This window comes from Uloborus diversus, chromosome 2 (assembly GCF_026930045.1).
Source record: "Uloborus diversus isolate 005 chromosome 2, Udiv.v.3.1, whole genome shotgun sequence".
In the NCBI taxonomy this organism is placed as follows: Eukaryota; Metazoa; Arthropoda; class Arachnida; order Araneae; family Uloboridae; genus Uloborus; species Uloborus diversus.
Window position 1 is genome coordinate 132,766,905 of NC_072732.1, and position 21,072 is coordinate 132,787,976.

General features: G+C 33.0%; 1 protein-coding gene across 2 annotated transcripts in view; it reads left to right on the top strand.

Annotated features, from left to right (window-relative positions):
• LOC129216036 (receptor-type tyrosine-protein phosphatase mu-like) overlaps window positions 1–21,072 on the top strand; it is a 79,216-nt gene that overhangs the window by 20,499 nt on the left and 37,645 nt on the right. For both annotated transcript variants that reach the window (XM_054850182.1, XM_054850181.1), the window contains exons 4-8: window positions 5,157–5,244; window positions 7,431–7,507; window positions 8,294–8,330; window positions 12,749–12,846; window positions 18,329–18,445. In XM_054850182.1, the coding sequence (XP_054706157.1) occupies window positions 5,157–5,244; window positions 7,431–7,507; window positions 8,294–8,330; window positions 12,749–12,846; window positions 18,329–18,445 (417 nt within the window). The remainder of the gene's footprint in view (window positions 1–5,156; window positions 5,245–7,430; window positions 7,508–8,293; window positions 8,331–12,748; window positions 12,847–18,328; window positions 18,446–21,072) is intronic.

Sequence of the window (21,072 nt, forward strand, 5' to 3'; positions counted from 1 at the left end):
GTTTTCAAAATCGCGACTTGGGTCTATTCTGAGCTCTGCGGGGCTTAGGGGGCTAAGAAATTCGAAATTGTAGCACCACTACGAAATAGTCGAAGAATTTTGCCGCATTTTGAGCCATAATGAAGATCCTAGCTCAAAACCCGCGAGTTCGGTGGATTTTTGCCCACTATGCCACATTGTGCACCGCCTCAAGTGGGAGAAGCAATCGTTTAGACCACTCAACCATTGAAACCAGAATTAGTAGACTTCGTAAACAAAAAAAATTCAGGCAGCAAAAACTACCTGCATTTGTCACACGCAGATAGCGTGCGACACAGTGTTCAACACTTAACGTGTACCGATCCGAAACTGACAAAATATGGCAACTGGTGGTTGATATAGTGAATTTTAATTACTGTCATGTGTTTAGTGACACTCGGAAGGTTAAGACAAATCGATTGACGTAATAATTACCAAAATTGGATAAGGCGTTTAGCAGGTAGAACGCCACATAAGAACAGACATACATACATAGACTGATAAACACATTACCCTCCTTTGCGTCGCGTACGCGCAGTCGGGTAAAAAGGGCTGTCAGAAGAACCCAACAATGCTTGCTGAGTAGGTCCACTGCCGCACAATGAAGTTTTACTTGGTTTTCTTAAAAAGGAGCTTAAAATGTTAAGATTTTCCAGTTTAAATTGTCATTAAAAAGATAGTGCGGAAGAATTGAAAAAAAAAAAAAAATGTCTAAAATATTTTACTAAAAATTCACCACAGCTAAAAATTTCAAATGCGACTTGCCGAAAACAAAACCAAAATAAAGGTTTGAAATATTTTAAACCAGTAAAGAATTATTCGCAACTCCAGATTTCGAATACGCTACTGTGATTAACAATACTAAAGAAAAAGGTAAAACATTCCATTCCGCGTGTTTTCTTTGGGGTAAATTACAGGCTTCAGACAGTTTGTGACGTAATGTAATTTCAGAAGAATAGAAAAGAAAGCTTCCCACAAACACGATGAAAAATTACTGTCATTCACTAAGCGTCAAAGCAAGTCATAAGTTACGGCATCTGTTTGTTTTACCTTTTTCATCCGCCATTAGACAGTGGCTGCAGCGCCCTCTATAGTTTAATGGAGTTGCGAGTGAGAGATAAGTCGGAAGTGACAGATTGAGAATACTTTATGAAAATATTTAATTTTAGATGGACACAAAAATACTAGTAAACGTGTTGGTGAGTAATTTTGCGTTGAAGAATTAAATATGGTTCTAGTAAAGTTGAAAAAATCAAATGAACATATTCGCAAACTCCAACAAACTATAGAGGGCACTGCAGCCACCGCCTAATGGCGGATGAAAAAGGTAAAACAAACGCACGCCGTAGCGTAGAAAACGCTAATAAGCCTAGTAATCTTTGTTTGTATGCATGACGTTTTTGTTTTATTCTTTTAAAATTAATTTTTAAAGTCTTGTGGATATTCTGGCCGACGTAGAAAGAAATGAGAACTCAAGAAGCATTACGAAACGTTAGAAATTAATGCAAATTTCGTAGTTCATAGTTGTAAGCAGTCATTTCCGCGCTGTTGAATTCGTTATGTATCAATTCTTGATGGAACTACATTTTCATTGCGGCCATAAGAGCAGTAGAAATATTTCATGTAACAAAACCTTTGTTTACCCTTGTTATCAAAAGAGGAAGATGATACTTCTTTGTCTTGTTTGACTAGCGCTAACTGTTTTACATTTGTAGCTGAGTTATTCTCAAACTGCCGAATCGTTTATTTTCATTTTTTTCTGCTTCGTATATTTCTAATTTCTGAATTATGATTTAATTCTGTCATGCATCATCAATAAAATTCTCACGGATACACGGTGGTAGTTTTCTTTTTAATTGATCTTCCATTATTTGTTTAAACTTATCGAATTCTGTAATCTTTCTACCATTTTAATCCACACATGATAAAAAATAAAAATGGTTTATAACTGACATTCGAAATCTCGCCAAGGGTTCTTAGCTTGTACAATGCTAAAATTATAACCCTAAACAAATTTTTAGTGAAACTCTTCAGCTGATAATGTAAGCAATAAGTTAAGTTGGCGCACTATTTTGGCAATGAAAATTCTCATTTCGTTCAAATGTTAAACATTTTTCATTTCGTTCTACGATAATACGTATATTGTCCGGATGAATAGAGCTAAAGCCACTTTGATAAAGTGCCGCAGCTATCTCATAGCGATAGAAGAAAAAGAGGAAGATAAGATATTCGAGAAAATATTTTGCATACTGTCCATTCCAACTAAATGCTGCAGTAAAATAAGGTTAGTTAAATTAATTATCTTTAAAATAGGCGGAGATGAAAGCCCTAATTCTTCTGCTAATGTTATCAAATCCTTCTTTCGAGCTTAAGATTACTAAAAACCCATATTCTTACAAATTCACACAAAACAATTCGCAACTCCAACGAACTATAGGGGGCACTGCAGTCACTGACTAATGGCGAACGAAAAAACTAAAACAAACGCATGTGGCAACGAAGAAAATGGTAATAAGTCTAGTAAATTTTGTTTGTATGCATGATTTTTTCGCTTTATTCTTTTCAAATTAATTTTCAAAGTTTTGTGGATATTCTGGCCCACGTAGAAAGAAATGAGAATTCAAGAAGCATTACTAAACGTCAAAGATTAATGCAAACTACGTAGTTCGTAGTTCTAAGCATCTATTTCCACGATGTTGAATTCGATATTTATCAATTCTTGATAAAACTAAATAGTAATTGTGGCCTGACAAGAATAACAATTATGCTAGAAAATTCAATATGACATTACAAATTATTATCGAAAGAAGATGATACTTTTTTGCCTTGCTTGGTTAGCGCTTATTGTTTTGCTTTTGTAGCTGAGTTATTTCTCTCGAATTCCCGAATCGGTTAATTTAAAATTTTTCTGTTTCGATTTTTCTAATTTCTGAGCTACAATTTAATTGTGTCATGTTATGCGAATAATCAACAAAATTCTCACGGATATATGGTGGTAGTTTTCTTTTCAGTTGATTGACCATTATTTCTTTTTACTTATCGAATTCTGTAATCTTACTACCATTTTATTCCACTCATTATAAAAATTAAAAATGGTTTAACTAAAAACGCGAAATCTCGCCAAGGATACTTAGCTCGCACAATACTAAAACTATAACCCTAAACAAATTTGGCGAAACCTTTCAGCTGAGAATAAAAGCAACAAAAAAAATTCTTTCTCGGTTAAACATTTTTCATTTCGTTCTGCGATAATATATTCACGAAAAAAATTTTGCATACTGTCTATTCCAACTAAATGCTACTGTAAAATATGGTTTGTTAAATTAATTTAAGATTAAAAAAACCCATATTCTTACAAATTCACACAAAACAATAAAATTTTTACCTGGTATAACGTTATCCAAGTTTGTTAATCCAGAGTTTTCTGGAATTAACGCGCTTTCACCATTTCTCAATCAAATCACTTTTTAGAGGGAAATAATGAAAACTAACATTATTTTGAGGAGCTCGAACACTTTCTGTTGCTGAAAGCAATCCAAGACACATCGATTGCATTAATTAATACTCAGAACAAACTGCCTATGTTTAAGTCAACAGACTTACGTGAAACGCAATGTGGCAATGTTTTAGTTTTTCCGTTACTTTTGTAAATCACCGCAAGGTAGCGTATTCGAGCGCTGGAGTTGCGAATAAAAAGAAAAATTACCTGGTATAACGTTATCCTCTTTCAAAAAAAAAAAAAAAAACATCGAACAGACGAGCATAGTTTCATGCAGATGCGAAATTTGTTCCTGTTTTCTTGTGTTTACGCTTTCGCCATTTACGACAATCAATTCACTTTTTAGATTGAACTAATGAAAACTAACATTATTTTGAGAAGCTCGAGAATACCATTTAGGGACGAAACTATCTGTTGTTGAATGCAATCTAAGATGCATCGAATGCGGGCTATGTTTACCAACACACACACATGGAACGCAATGTTTTACCTTTATCTTTAATTTTGTAAATCAGCGCAAGGTAGCGTATTCGAGCGCTGGAGTTGTGAATTAATCGGCAAAAATAAATCAATCTGCTTAACGTTTAACATATTTTTCGATTTCGCAACAAATGAAATGTTGCTGAATCTAAAAAAGGTAGGTACTCATTAATGGTGAATACATAGCGTATTTCAATGTATGATGAGTTTCATGTCAGCAGTGTTATGTTAAAGAAATTATTATTAAACTTGCCAAGTTCCAACTGTGAAGAAGAAGAAAATTATAAAGCGTAAAAAATCTTGAGAGAATTGTCTAGCATTTTTAGTCTATTTTTACTTCCTTTTACAAAAAAGGAAGTACTGTAGTCTTGAAAAAAAAAATCACTTTAAAATCGCCCTTAATTTCCATTTTGCACGCCTCCGAATGAATATTGAGTTTTCTTTTTCCAACCCGACCACACGTGAATATATATACCTAACAACGTATAGACACGCGAAGTATCCATTTTGACGATCCCCAAGTTAATTACGACTTTTCTCCTGACATCCGTATGCACGTATGTATGTGCGTATGTGCGTATGTATCTCGCATAACTCAAAAACGGTGTGTTCTAGAAAGTTGAAATTTGGTACGTAGACTCCTAGTAGGGTCTAGTTGTTCACCTCCTGTTTTGGTTGCATTCGGATGTTCCAAAGAGGGTCTTTTACACCTTTTTTGGGGAAAATTATTGTTAATGTCAATGGAAACTCAAATGGTGTTATAATTTGGCAAACACTTGGCAATATATCGTCAAGCTTTTGGTCGCCAACTTGGCGACCAATTAGCCTGTTATTTTTTTATTTTTATTTTTTTTATCTGGTTTCAATTTGGCCATATACAGAGAGTAAACCATCGAAACACATTAAAACTGCCAATATTGGGAAAATTTATCTGTATAAACCGTTTTCTTTGCTTCGGTTCGCAACAAACTTGGGGTGAAAATATTTAAAGTGTTTTTTTGCTTACTCCAAGGCACTATTGTAATAAATTGGAGTAAAAGGAAATCATGTGATGCACACATCAGCTCGATTATAGACTTAAAATGTATCTCTATACAAATTTAAAAAATGGATCAAAATTCTCATCCACTTTTGTTTTCATTTTAATATTGCATTTCAGATGTTGCGTACGGGAGAGCTAAAATCTTGCACTGTTGGAAAGTTGAGCGAACACAAAGCCAAAAATAGATATCAAGATCTTTTACCTTGTAAGTGCATTTATGCAATTATTTACTTAATGATTTTACCCAAAAGCAATAATTTAAAATCAATTATTTTTCTTTCATGCCTTGCTGTGGATATACAGTTCGTATGCTCCTTTTTATACTCTAACTTTTCTTCTAACTTTGAGTAATAACTTGTTTTATTGCTTGTTTTTTCGTGAGATTAGTTAAGAAATTTGATTTCATACTACTTTATTTGTTTTTCTTGTAACAGTGCTGTTATCGAGGTAAGAATGTACGGAGAGCTTGAAATTTCAGATAAGAAATGTTACAAATTATAAATCGTTAAAAAGAATGAGATTTATTTTCTAATAGTTGAAAGTTTCGTGGGAGTTTTATTAGACCAAATTTAGAGCAAATTGTTGCTCTAAAAATGAAGCACTTGAGCCAGACTAGTGAAACAATGAACGATGCGATCCATTTTTCAAAAACAAGTGATCATTTTCACATACGTCATAATGTTTTTCTTACTTCGGAAGATTTATTAATTACTAAAGTAGTAATAGAACGTCAGTGTATTTAAAATCTACCCCAGTCGTTTCCTTTTAATAAATTTTAGAAAAATTCAAAATAATTGGAAAATTTTGTTTGTAAAGAATAAGCACCTAAAATTGTTTTCTATGCTGCGACTTATTCATTTCTAATGATGCATTACCTCATGAAATTCGTTTCGGTATTTTTAAAAAAATTTTATTTCTAGATTTTTCGTTTCTTATTCATTTATTTTCTACAATTAGTTCACACTGTCTCTATATATATATTCTCTCTATCTTTTTCAAATGTTTAATCGTTACTAAAATATTTTTTATTCGTCCCCTTTTAATTTTTCAGTGGATGATACTTGATGTGAATGCAGTTCTTTCAAACACTAATTCATTAATTGAATTTAGTTTGCATTTTTTCCACTTAATAATGTGATTCTGACATATGTATGAACATATTTATTTTCATTGTGATTATCTCTTTACATTAAAAAAAAGTAAGGGCAAAGAAATTCTGAAAGGAAGTCTGTGGCGGACCTGCGTCCAGGAGACCCCATAGCACCTACAGTCTTGAAATTTTGAACAAAATTACTTCGAGCCCCGGTGATTTGCTGGGAATTTTGTGTTTTAGATTTCGAATTATTTAATTTTTTTTTCGTAATTAATCTTTTAAGCTCAAATTTCGCTTAAATTGCCTATTAAAGGGGTAAAAATTACTCGCACATATTAATATTTGTATATTATGTATCGTTGGAAAAGGTGGAATTTTCCGCGTTCTACGCAATCTGTTTCAATGCTCTAACTTAATTACGGCGGGAGTTATTCTTGTTTTTTGCTCGAATTTTTTTAGGCTTAGCTGAAATTTAGGCACTACTTTCTTCATTAAATCTATCAGTACAAAGGGAAGAAATTGTCCCACAGTTTTCTTTTTGATACCACTGGAAAGAGCGGCTTTGTAAACTCCAGATTTAACTTGACCTATGTTCGAAAAACTAAGCTTCTATCTCCAAAGGAAAAAAGGTTACAAGCCGTTTTAATCAAGTTCGAAAAATCTCATTTCCGTTCAAATTATTGATGTTTTATTTGGCGTTACGTTTTAGATTCGTTTGTTTCTTCTTTCTTACTCACAAATTTCAAAGGTTTCTATTTTAACGGAAAATCTCAAGCCTCAACTCAACTCAAGCCCCGAGCTAAAGAGCAAAATATATTACTAGTGATCACGAATATGAAAGCTACTTCTCAAACGTACAAAACTGCAGAAGGGCTAAGGGGCTCTTGTGCAGCTTTGCAGTTGCACAAGAGCCCCTTAGCCCTTCCGGCTCAGCAAGGTAGATAGAAAGTCATTTTGAAACCCTGGGAAGGAGTGCGTTTTGTTCCAAAGGGCGGAAATAAGGTCATAGTGCGTTTTTAATCTGTTTCTTTTCAATTGACGATTTAAATCTTTGTGAATCAAATAAAATTGCGAAGCAATCTTCGGGGGTTGGTGAGCGTTGACGAGCAGGGGGTGGAGCCCCGTAGTTTAATAAAAAGTAATTAAAATAAAAAGTTTCTTAGTTGACTTAAGTTCAATTGACTTTTTTTTTTAAACATTTTTTTTTTATAAAGTTGCTTGCCTTAATAATAGGTACATTTTAAAATTTTCTGTTTTTTTTTTTCCTTTACAATGTTTTATTTCTTTAATTTTTCTAGACGATGACACCAGGGTTGTTCTACATAGTTACAAAAATGATCGAAATTCGACGTACATCAATGCTAACTACGTACAGGTACGAACTGAAGCATTAACTCTTTTAATGAAATGATTTTTATCCCACTGTTTGTGTGACGTACTAATTAAAAAATATTGATGCAACGTGTTATGTATAGCATGTTTAGTTATGCATGAAGTACCAATTTAATTGAAAAGTATTATGGATATTTTTGTCATACTGAAGGTTATGAGTTAAAAGAGCTTTGTATAACGCAGTATATTTAATTTTGGGTATCATATTAAATCAAATTATTTTAGTTTTGATTTTAAGAATTCGTTCTTATTTGTTTGTGAACTCATAGAGTTTTCCTGATATCGCTTGTTGCTTTGACAAATTAAAAAGAGTTTGGGTTCTATTTTAAAAAAGAAAGAAGTAGCATTCTGCTGCGGATTGGCATCATAAATACTCCCTCAAACCGTCTCCGATTTTAGAATTTCTAGCGGAGACGGTTTGAGGAAGGAGTTATGACGTCAATCTGAAACCAAATGCTGTCGATTTTTTCTGGAGTTGGGCTTTATGTCAATTTTTTCAAGCGGAATATGAAGCACATTTTGTAAAACTGGAAATGCTTTCAGCTGAACAGGATAAAAATTTAAAAAATCAATTTTGAAAAAGATTATTACTTGTTTCAAAAGGTTTTTAATTAAGTTAATGATATTAAACAGAAATTTCGCCTTGAATAAAAATTTTTTGATGGAAAGTTTTTAAAGTCATTTTTTAAATATTTTGAATGTTTCACCTGCAATTGTTACATACAAAAGTATTTTATAACACTGATGATAACTTTTCTACATATTGCAGAGTTACAGAAAAGGATTTAAATACATTGCCACACAAGGTATGTTTTAATAGACTGCATTATATTTTCAATACTAATATCGCGGTACACTTTTGTTTTAGTCTATGAATTTATTTTTAGTTTTAATAAATGAAGCGTGTAAATGCAAAAGCAGGCATCTCCAATTCCAAACTTCACGCAAGTGCGTCCCCCCCCCCCTCGCACCTCAGTTTATTGAGTACTATGTTCGCTTACTTATCTTTACTAATAATAAAGCTGAAAGTCCCTCTGTCTGTCAGGATCTCTGTCTGTCCGGATATCTGTCTGCCCGGATCTCTGTCTGTCAGGATCTCTGTGACGCGCATAGCGCCTAGACCGTTCGGCCGATTTTCATGAAATTTGGCACAAAGTTAGTGTGTAGCATGGGGGTGTGCACCTCGAAGCGATTTTTCGAAAATTCGATGTGATTCTTTTTCTATTCCAATTTTAAGAATAAAATTCTCATAAGATGGACGATTAAATTACGAAATTATCATAACGTGGAACCGTAACATGGACACAAGTCAATTGGTGAGAAAATTCACCATACATTATTTGTAAATATACAGGTGAACCAAAAGGCCTTTTAATTTTCTATTACGGGCAAAGCCGTGCGGGTACCACTAGTCTTTAATAAATTGTTATTAGTTAAAGTTGGAAGAAAATGAGAGTTAATCTCTCACTAAAAAATGGCCCGTGACGGGAGAAAATTGCTTCTACATTTGAAAGAAGTAACTGTCTGTTTGGTGATATTTTGATAGCTGACATTTTAACCCTGACCCAGTGGATTAACCCTAAATTCCAGTACATAGCGTTCGTTGTTGACCACTTTTTCCTTTCTTCATTCTCCTAAAATGACAATTTTACGAGTAAAACATTCAAGTTATCAGATCCAGTCCAGCCTTCTCACAACAAAGCCTTTCCCTGCAATCTAAACATTACCAAAACATGTTATCAAGTTATCATGCCATGGCGCGTAGAGCCGCTATATAGACAGGCCGACGCATCAGCTTAAGTTTAGCTATTTTGGATCGGATTTTTCATTGTTGCACTGCTTGGGTTACCACAGCACAGTTCCGGGTTTCGCCAAATTTGCCGAAAATAATACTTTATTTAATAAACAATTCACGTGCCGCTAATAATCACTCTCATTGAACAATCACCAAACGCGAACAATCGCCAGAAAAGACAACCACTCAAACTCGCGCTCGGATTAAAAAAGGCTGATCTTAAGCTGATGCGACGGCTCGTATATATAGGGGCCTTAATGGCGCGAGTTTCATTGTTAAGGACGTCAGGAGCATTACTCGATCATTGGCTATTATATAGAAGATGTTGGGGAAAATCGTGTACCTCGTAAATGGACTCTCATACGTTTTTCGCGGCCTACTTTTTTGCTACTATGTACCGCTTATTTATCTTTAATAAATAAACTTCGAAAACTATCACTAATGACGAAGTCTTCACATCTGTACATGACTCATTTGTACAACAGGGAAGCCATGCAAGAAAGCACAAAAAGGTGAGATCATAAAAACAGAAATTCTAAGATGACGCATCAATTAAAGAAATCAATATTCCTTGTCATGTTCTGGTAAAGGATCCCGAAGCAAAAAATAGTTTTACCTAAATTCATGTCTTTTGCGAAATCGTTTTATAATAAACATATTAGTAAAATGAAATGTAATTAAGTATTTCTTCTTTTCGTATAGAGTGACGCTTTTAAAAAGCTGAGATTGTTTGTCAAATTGTTGAATCTTGACAATTATGGATAGATTGTATCGTTCGAAACAGCTTTAAAAATGACGTCTTTGGTTCATGAGTAGAAATTTGTTTTTCCAATTTAGGGTAAAGCAGTCTAGTAATTAGTTTTCTTCAATTCACAAAACACCTTGTGTGAATGGTTTATGTGTGCTTTTAATGAAATAGTGATGTAAATACGTTGACTTCATTTTGTGTTTGTTTTTCAATGTTAAGAAAATTTCGAACATAAAACGATTTAAGACAATTTATCGACTTCGATGCAAAAGCCCTTTAATTTTTTTTCCTGGCGTCTGAATTATAAAGTAATTAATCTCTGCCACAGCAATACATACAAAATTATATACATAGTACAGAACGACGCATTACGTAATTTTTTTAATGTTAATACACACTTTAGCTTCGAAGCACCAAACTTTTATTTCTTTTTTCGGTGACTGTTTCTCTTTGGTCTTTGGATTACTGAAAATTTTGTTTTCAACTCTACCATTTTTTACAATACAAAGTAATAGCTGTAAACTTGAGAAATTCGATAAAAATCAGCAAAATACATTTAGAGAAATTCGTTACATTCTACTCGTATTTAATTTTTTTTCCCCCATCATTTATTATGTATCGCTAACCTTTCTTTGAATAGCATCAGCTAATTATTTTTAGCAGCAAACAATTATAAACAAAACCAAGTCTTGCTACTAAAGAAATTGCAGCTGTAATAAAAATAATAATTAAAAATATCCAGGACACAACTCCATCATCCAGTCCCTGGCATTAATTTGAATTTTCACCTTCTCAAATTCATATATGTTTTTCGCAAAAACGAATTGCAATAGGACCGTACTTGCTGGATTTCTTCTTGCTACAAATGACTCGTATCACAATCATAACTGCGAAAAACATGATTTGAATTTAAATTGTGCGAAATTCAAACTAAAGTTAGGGGCTGGATGCTAGATGTTGTGCACTGGATGTTGGATGTAGTGTGCTAGATGCTTGATGTAGTGTGCTAGATGCTGAATGTTGCGTGCTAAATGCTGGATGTTGTGTGCTAGATGCTGGATGTTGTATTCTAGATGCTGGATGTTGTGTGCTAGATGCTGGATGTTGTATGCTAGATGCTGGATGTTGTATGCCAGATGTTGGATTTTCTGTGCTAGATGATGGATAATGTGTTAGATGATGGATAATGTGCTAGATGCTGGATGTTGTGTGCTAGATGAATGATAATGTGCTAGATGCTGGATAATGTGCTAGATGCTGGATGTTGTGTGCAAGCTGCTGTATGTTGTATGCTGGATGCTGTATGTTGGATGCTGTATGTTGTATGCTGGATGCTGTATGTTGTATGCTGGATGCTGTATGTTGTATGCTGGATGCTGTATGCTGGATGCTGTATGTTGTATGCTGGATGCTGTATGTTGTATACTGGATGCTGTATGTTGTATGCTGGATGCTGTATGTTGTATGCTGGATGCTGTATGCTAGATGCTAGATGTTGTATGCAGGATGCTGGATGTTGTATGCTGTTTTTGTCAAAAGAGGATTATTTAAGCCGAGAGGGTCAGGTATAAATAAATTTGATTCCAGAGGACGAGGAGCCAGAAAAATCCGCTCCCATCTCTGTCTAGGAGAAAGCGCTAGAGCTCTAGAATGCCTGCGCTCGGAGGCCGGTGGACCTCAAAAAGGATAGGGCATCAACTGTGGTCAAGAAAAAAAATAAACAGTCGTGATTGACCAATAAATTAACTTTAAACAATATGTGCTGCAGCTTGCAGAGGCTAAACATTGGTAGGTTCCTACAAATTGATTTTTTATTTAGCAGCGTAAAACGTTTTGTAATACTCGCTGCTTTTAGACGTTGCTGATTCTTATCCACCGCTCTGGATCAATCACTTATAAAATACATCATGTTCTTGAATTTATTGCATTCTCTTTAACTTACGAATCAGTTTTACAACGGTACCTCTGAGACATTGCGGAATCGGGTCTTTCACGATGGAAACTTAAACGATGTGACGACTTAAGCTATGTTATATTTAAATCCGCAAAAGATCGATAAAAGAAGAAATTCCATCAATCTAACTCTTAATTCTGACACATGAAAATTAATTAATCAACAAACGTCCCCTTTCTATATATAACAGAATTTTCGAACAAACTTTGAAGTTCTTTGCTTTGCAACAAGCTATAATTTCTACAATTGAGGCAGTGAGAAGCAATGGGATGTAAGGGGACGTTTTAAAGTTTGGAGTTAAACGTGTTTAACGTTCAGATCCAAAGTATGCTTTTATTGATTTTTTTTTTCGAAATCACGCTAAATAGCAGCATCCACCAGAGCTGCTAGTAACATTTCTCGCCTTAAAACAGAGGAAATGTCCTCCAACCGTATGTACCGGTTATCTCCAAATTTTAATTTTTGGCACTTATATCCTTTAGCTTCTCACTACCACATTTGTGAATGGTCAAAACATTTCGAAAAACGACATAAAAAGAAAACTAATTAGGAGTTTTGAGTGAGGATCATTGGTCAACTTTTCATTTTAGGAAGGACTGAATACATCCTTTCCGCCCCTAGAACTTGTCAAGGATTTTTAATCACTCACAAACTAAATCCTTTACATGCATAAGCGTTTGAAAATATCTTTTTTTTTTTTTAAATGTTTACTCGAAGTCTTCTCCAGGTCCCCTAGGGAAGACGATAACTGATTTCTGGAGGATGATATGGCAGGAAGATGTGAATGTCATTGCCATGACAGCAAACATAATAGAAGGTGGAAAGGTAACGCAACTGCCATTCATTATTTTTCATGAATGACATTGCATGTTCTTATTATTTTCATTATTGTCTCTTTTTCTCCTTCTTCTTCTTTCTTTTTTTTTCCTTGTTTAGCTTCAAAATATATTTCATCTGTTTTTCAATACATCGCACCCCAGCAAAGAAAGTAACGAAAAAAAGAGGAGAAAATCAAGGTTTTGCACAGCTGTAGTTTTAAGTGTTTAAGTCTCAAATATTACAATACGCGCAAAAAATTATGGTGTGATGTTTACTGAGTTATGTTTTGTTGTCTAAATTCATTTTAAATATCTAAAGCTCGAAAATGTTCTTAATCCCTGAAATTTGAATGATGTGTCACTTTTGATTATATCGTTTTTACGCTCCCACGCATTAGTTATGTATATAAGTTAACTTTGTGCTAGTCTTGTTGCTAGAAAGAGCATTAAATTTAGATTTTTAAATGAATGGCTAATACGGTTTTCACAAATTTTGAGCTGTGTCACTTTCCTTGCTATATATATATATATATATATTATATATATATATATATATATATATATATATATATATATATATATATATATATATATATATATATATATATATATATATATATATATATATATATATATATATATATATAAAGGGCTACTTCTGTCCGGATGTCCGGTGTTAACTTCAAAACTACTGGTCGGATTTTAACCATTTTTCCACATAGATAGCTACATTATCAGGGAGCAACTTAGGCTATAATTTATTCCTTAAAAACTTAGTTTCAAAAAGTTATGGTGGAAAACAGTAAATTTCATGTAATTTCCCCATATTATGAATAAATATAAAAGACATTGTTACGAAAATTTGTTGCCAACAACAGCAACATTAAAAGTAATCATAATGAAAATTTTGAATCAAGGCTTCGCCGGGGCAAGCATGACATTTACTGCTTTCTTAGGAATTGTATCCTCATCTTTATACATAAATAACTACTTATGTATATATGTATGTATGTCCGGAATAAGCTTCAAAACTACTGGACGGATTTTAACCATTTCCCCCCCCCCCCCCATAAATAGCTACATTATCAGGAAGCAACTTAGGCTATAATTTATTCCTAAAAAACTTAGTTTAATAAAGTTATGATCGAAAACAGTAAATTTCATGTACTTTCCCCATTAAATGATTAAATTTAAAACCCATTGTTACAAAAATTCGTTAGCAACAACAGCAATATTAAAAGTAATCATAATGAAAAATTTGAATCAAGGCTTCTCCGGAGCAAACACATGAGTTTAAAATCATTTAAAAATTTGGAAACTCTACTTTTTGCACACTTAGAGAAACATAATAAAGAGATTTTTCTTTTTATGTGCGTGTACTATTTAATTAAATAAACGCACGGTTTTTTTTTTTTTAGTGATCTTTGTTTTTATTAGTTTATATTTTGGAAATTCTTAAAATTTTTGTATGCTTCAATTCGTGTTTTCGTTCCTAAATGAATATTCGTTAGTTCTTTTTACTTATTGCTATTTTACTTTTATGGGTAAGGAAAAAGCTCGATTTTTAATCACGTCAAAGCGGTGTGTTTTGAGTTCTTTCAGTTAAAACAGAAAACGAAAGAAAGTAGCGATTGTTTCTTACAATTATTATTGACCCAGGCAACGCCGGGTATTTTTGCTAGTATATATATATATATATATATATATATATATATATATATATATATATATATATATATATATATATATATATATATATATATATATATATATATATATATATATATATGTCTGCGTATATCGCGTGATTTTAATTGTTGGAAAATGACCAGAAAATCGCGATGATTTAATTTTTTTAGCTGTTGCCAACTTGTGTTTGTTAATAAATAAATGTTTATAATTATTTTAAGCAAGGCTTTTAAAATAATTTTTAATTTTCATTATTTGCTTTGCTTTTGAGATAAATCGGGAATTGAGATGATCATCAAGTTTTGTCGTGTTTTATTTTGTTTTTGTTGCTAATATTGCTTCTTCGTCAAGCATGGGGACTGATAAGAATTATAGGAAAGATATAAAAGAAAGTTTCGTGATGGCCACAACATACTAGTTTAAAATGGTGAAATTTTCTGAATTAGATTGAAATAGGTATGAAAATAGTAAGTCGAAATGTTGAATAAAATACAGTAAATCTATTTTTTTTTCTGGTAAAGAATAGCACCTGGTTACCGAATACCTCTGTAAACGAATGGTGGTACGGATGAATGCATCACGCATGTGTTCAAGTAAGTGCAAGTAGTGTGAATGCACTCGGAAGTGGTTAGTGGAAGTCAAACTTTTAGTTAATAACTTCAGCAGACGGTAACGGTTCTTTCCTTTCTTGCTTCGTCTGGATATACTTAGCAGTGTTCTACTTCGGAACAAGGATAAAATCCAATTTAATGCGTCAGTTCATATTTGTCCGTGCGTGCGCGCGCGTGTGTGATTGGTCACCTGGATTGTTAGGAATGTGTAACAAAACTAGGAAGAGGAAGGTGATAACACCATGGGGTGTTTAATAGTTGAAACTTTTTTAGACATCTGTTTTTTTACCGGAAATCGGACGTAATCTGCCTATTCTATTTACTGACATTCGGAAATTTCAGGGAAATGAGTGTTTAAAACGCCTTTTCTGTTTTTTCAAAACGAAATTGATATATTATGAGTTTTCTAGTTATTTAAACGTGTTTTTAATTTATTTAACTACTTATGATGAGCTCTTATAAGCCTAAACTTGAATTTGAAAGACGTAACGAGGTTTTTGGAAAGCCGAAGGAAAAAAAAAAAAACCACGTGGGAAATCCAAACGTAATAGTAAACGCATACAAAACAAGAGAGGGTTAAAGTCGTTACTTCCGTATCGAAAATTCTTTTTGTTTTTAACTTTCTTTTTTAACGGTGTTTTAAAAGCATTTCATAATCTTCCCATAGCATTTGAAGGTAAGATATCTCTCAACATCGTAGTCACAGCATTCTCGTAATCCTGAAAGTTATATTCAGACCGTAGCGTAGGTCCGTAGCCAGGAATAAACATTAGGTCGGGTATTAGATTTTATAGAGGAGCTTCTTAAAAGTTAAATTTTTAAGTATTTTCTATTTTCACATTTCTTGAAGAAATATTACCGTTTCTTAAAAATTAAACTTTGTGATGTCTATTGTGAGGAAAAAATGTCGATCTTTTTCATTGAAATCTGCATTTTTACGTGCAAGCTTAGGGGAAAAACGTTTGATAATAGTTTCCATTACTGTTACGTTTTCAACCCCCTCCCCCCCACCCCACTCTTTTTGAGTTTAAACTTTTTAAATGTAATTAATTCCTTTTAAGTTTATGAGCATTCAAAGCAAATAAAATAATTGAAAGTAACTTCAGTGCGTAAAACAAAGCATTGACTTTCGTGAAAAACTAAACCTTAAATTTTGGTCCACCAATTGCATGCGTTACAATAACCTGCTTGAAATTAGACTCCATCAGTATCTCTGTCTTGGGCAGGTTAAGCCCAATATGTACAAGATGCGCATTTATTGTACAAGATTACTTATTTGGTTTCCGATGAAGATAAAGCACGAAAAAAAAAAAAAAAAAAAAAAACAAATCTTTTACGTCAAAGGCTAAAGTACAACAGATGATACACACATACGTAAACTCCCGATTATCGGCGGTCGGATTATCCACGGTTCGGATTATCCGCGGGTCTTTTCACAATTATTTTTTTAAATTTTTTCAACCGTCAATTAAATGTTATTTTAAACTTATGATTGTGTTACTGTTCGTTTTTAGCTTTTACATGGGTATATTTTTTTACATTCAATGTTAGTAGTTGCAATGTAGCAATGTTTTCAGCTATAACTTAAATGTATGTTTGAGTTTCATTCATATTTTTAGCTGTTGTATACAGTAGTATCGTTTTTTACCCATTGTTCGGATTATCCGCGGTTTTCGCTCATCCGCGGTTACCGTGCCACCCTATTCCGCGGATAATCGGGAGTTTGCTGTATTGCGCTCCCTACTGTTATTGTTAGTATTAAATCCCAAACGCGTTTCCTCAAATATCTTAACTCATTTCTGCAGATATTGCGCTTTACCTTCTCATGACCAATTTAGTTCCATGAAGTTTCTTCACTGAACACAAAAATAAAAAACTTTAGTTCTTCATACATATAGAAAAGCATTTGTTTCAAAAGTTAAATTCTGTACCACAGAGCACAGTTTAGAGCCATAAGGACGTAAGTCACATTATGATAATTTTATAGTAGAGGGGGAAAAACTATTTTCTGGCACATGCGAAAGAAGGTACGCGCACTCTTTTAACCCTGATAAAAAATTGAAAAGATTTTTTTTAAAGAATTGCGTTCACATGGCTCGATGCGGTACAGAATTGAGGAATGATTTTTCTCCCAATTCAAATTTTATCTCTCAAGTGAAAATACCTATGCAAAAGTAACCACTAGATATTTAATATAAATAACTAGCTGCGTTGCCCGGCTTTGCCCGGTCTATTTTGAAAACAAAAATTGTGTCAAGTGACGTATATTCAACAATCAGGAATAAATAAAAGAAAAAAAAATCATCATGCAAATTTTCCCCTCCAAACAATGACGACAGATATTAAAATATACTTTTAAGAAATTAAAATAAAATGAGAAAGATGGATTTAAAAAGCGTAACCATGGAAACACAAAATAAAATAAGTTTCAGAATTGAAAATGAGAAAGATGGAAATAATGGATTCAAAAAGCGTTACCGTGCAAACGCAAAATAAAATATCTGGAGTAAAAAAGATAGCTCTTTTCAATGGTGTCAAAAAGAAAACTGTAGGACAATTCCTTCACTTTTTATTGATAAATTTAATGAAGAAAGTAGTGCCTAAATTTCAGCTAAGCCTAAACAAATTCGAGTTAAAAACGTAAATAACTCCCGCCGCAACTAAGTTAGAGCGTTGGCACAAATTGCGTAGAACGCGGAAAATTCTTCCCTTTCCAACGATATATAATATTACTAATTGCGAGTAATTTTTCACTCCCATATTCGGGAATTTATGTAAAAATTGGGCCTGAATTGGAATAAAAAAAGAACTATTCATCGAATTGTTTTCGAACTGGTCTGTAAACCTTCTTAGGACTTAAAGGAACAAATTGTGAAAATTTCAGCGAAATCGGCCGGGTAGTTCTCAAGTTTTGCGAGTTCAAACACACAGACGCTTTTTGAATACTTCATTATATACTATGTAGAGAGTAGAGATGTAGAGATGTAGAGAAACTGTAGAACAAAGATACAATAGTAATCGAGGGACAAATTTTTTGCGAAATACTAAAATTTTTTATAAATAAAAATAATATAAAAAAAGGAAATATAGCGTTATTGTAACAAAAACTTCGTTTGTAGATTTTTTGTCTTGTGTAATAAAAATTTTAATAGTTTTTGCTGTAGTTTAAATTTTTTTTGTGTATTTCAGAAAAAGTGTGAGAAATATTGGCCGGATAAAATTCTAAAGACAGCCGATTTGGTCATCACACACCAAAACGAGATGGTTTACTTGGATTACACTGTGAGGACATTCAAGATTCAAAAGGTAATGATACCCACTTTTATGAAACCGATATACATGTCCAATGAGTTCTGTCTTACAGGAAACTGTGAGTCATAAAAGTGAATTTAAATTCATTGCAGTTGTTTTGACAATTAAAAATGAAGATCTGATATTTGTTTAATAACTCTGTCGCAATTAACATTGAAATATATTCAACTAGCTATTTGAATAACTATATAATCCTGGGAAACAGTGCTTGTTTGAGAGTTTAATGCAAATACATTATTCTGGATTGTCATATGTGAATATAGTGAAACACCGTTTATACGTCTTTTAAAGGACTGCGTGACAAAAACGTAAAAATGAAAAAAAAAAAAAAAAAGTATTATCTTACTACTATTATATATGCGGAAATTTGTCTGAATGGATGTATGGATGTGTGGATGTTTGTTACTCTTTCACGCAAAAACTACTGATTGGATTTTGATGAAACTTTACAGTAATATAGCTTATGCATCAGAATAACACATAGGGTAGTTTTCACCCCCGTTATGGGGGGCAAAACCCCCCTAGGGGGCGATAAAACCCAATTTTCGTATAAATTCTCTAATCTTAGGATGAAAAAATACTTGCACATATTAACATTATATGTCCATCGAAAGCTCTGATTTTTCTTCTGAAGATGAAACCTGTTCCAAATTTCTAAGTTGACTAAAAAACGAGTTATGAACTTTTTAGTTCCACGTTCGAAGGCTTTCCTCAACACAATATAGTATTTAGGGTATCATCTCAACTCCCTGCCGATAGCGACAATTGTTGTATTGTTGACTATTTTTGCTTTTCGTCTGACTGTTAAAGGTTTTTCTCAAGTTAAATTTTAAAGTAAGATTTTTTGCACAAGATACATGGTAAATAATACATGGATTTGGCTGATTATTTTCCAGTTTTACGCATCTTCTGTACGGAATTAAAATTCATATCGTATGAATGTAGATTAAGCAAACATTTTAAGCAGTTTTATAAACTTGGCATGTCTCTGGTGAATGTATGGCACTGTGGTCCTTTTTCCGATAAATAATGGATTTGGATCATTTTATATTTTTACTCTGCTTTTAATGGCAAAAATAGATATTGAATTAAATTGCATTCGTTGAAGAAAATGAATTTAATTGCAAAAAAAAAAAAAAAAAGAGACATTTTAAAAACTTATTCGATAGGCAGAGTTATTATAACGCGTTCGGGACGAGTGTTCAAAAATCTTTACGCTACAGCCATTACAAAATTTGCATTGAAATGTAAAAACTTCGCCAAACTAATTTTGGTAAAAATATCATTAAATACAATGTATAGGGTATTGCAATTAAAATTAATTCATCAAATTAGTGAAACAACACGCTCAAATAACATTAAAACTGCTATTAAAATGTAAATTAATTTACCAAATCCATTTTATATCTCCAGACTCACCAGGCGACTACGTTAGCATATTGGCGAATTTTTTAAAATTTTAATGAAACTTTTAATTTTTCTTTCTTTCTTTCTTTCTTTTTTTTTTTTTTGTGTGTTTTAAAGGATTAATGGTGCTAATTAGGATTTTGTGGAATTAATATCCCTTTTAATAGCGACAATAGAGAGTATTGTTCTTTCTTTCTTTTTTTTTAAATTTGTTTTTTATGCTATGGACCTGTACTGATGAAGATTTTTGGAATTAATCATGAAGGAGATCTTCAGAAGGAGATGTTATTTGAAAACGCTGATGTCACCATTCTAATAGAGACTTTAGGGAATGCTTGTTTTTTGTACTATTGTCCTCATTTAAATGGGAACTGAAAAAAAAAAACTGTTGTACTTACTCTGATTTTAATGGTATTTTTACTCGGAACTTCTTTGGTATTTTAATCAGGACTGTTTACGTTTTTAAGAAACAGTTCATTTTCTTCACGTGGGGGATTTTAATGGTTTGATGTTCTCACTCTAAAGGGACATTATTAGAATTTGGATTTGTAATGACTGTTGACCCTATTATATGACCCTATTGGATGACTTTATTTAAGAATTGTTGACCTCACTCGTATTGGAATTTTTGAGAATTCTCCAAACTAATTTCTTTACAACTCCTGAACGTTTTCCTGATTTATGTTGTGTGATTTTTTGGGTGTCTTCCCAGTTTCGCCGACATTTCATTTACCCCCCCCCCCCCCCCTTACTTGATTTTCAGTTTTCATCATATCTTTTGATATATTAAAGGGGGAGGCCATTTTAAATGTCAGCGAAACTGGGAAGAAACCATTTTTTGGTAACTATTTGACCTCTCCCTGTGTTGACCATTACTTGAATCGATTGAAAAAATTCTACATCAACGTGAGCGAAGCCGCGGGTAAAAGCTAGTAGGTATATATTTTTATGTATTAGAATCTGCAGGGGCCAATTTAAACTAGTATGTTGTGGCCATCACGAAACTTTCTTCAATATCTTTCGTATAATTCTGATCCCTCCCCGTGCTTGACGAGGAAACAATATTCCCAACAAAAACAAAATTTCACACACCAAAACTTGACGACCATCCCAATTCCCGATTTATCTCAAAAGCAAAGCAAAGAATGAAAATTGAAAATTATTTTAAAAGCCTTGCTTAAAATAATTACAAACATTTATTTGTTAATAAATCC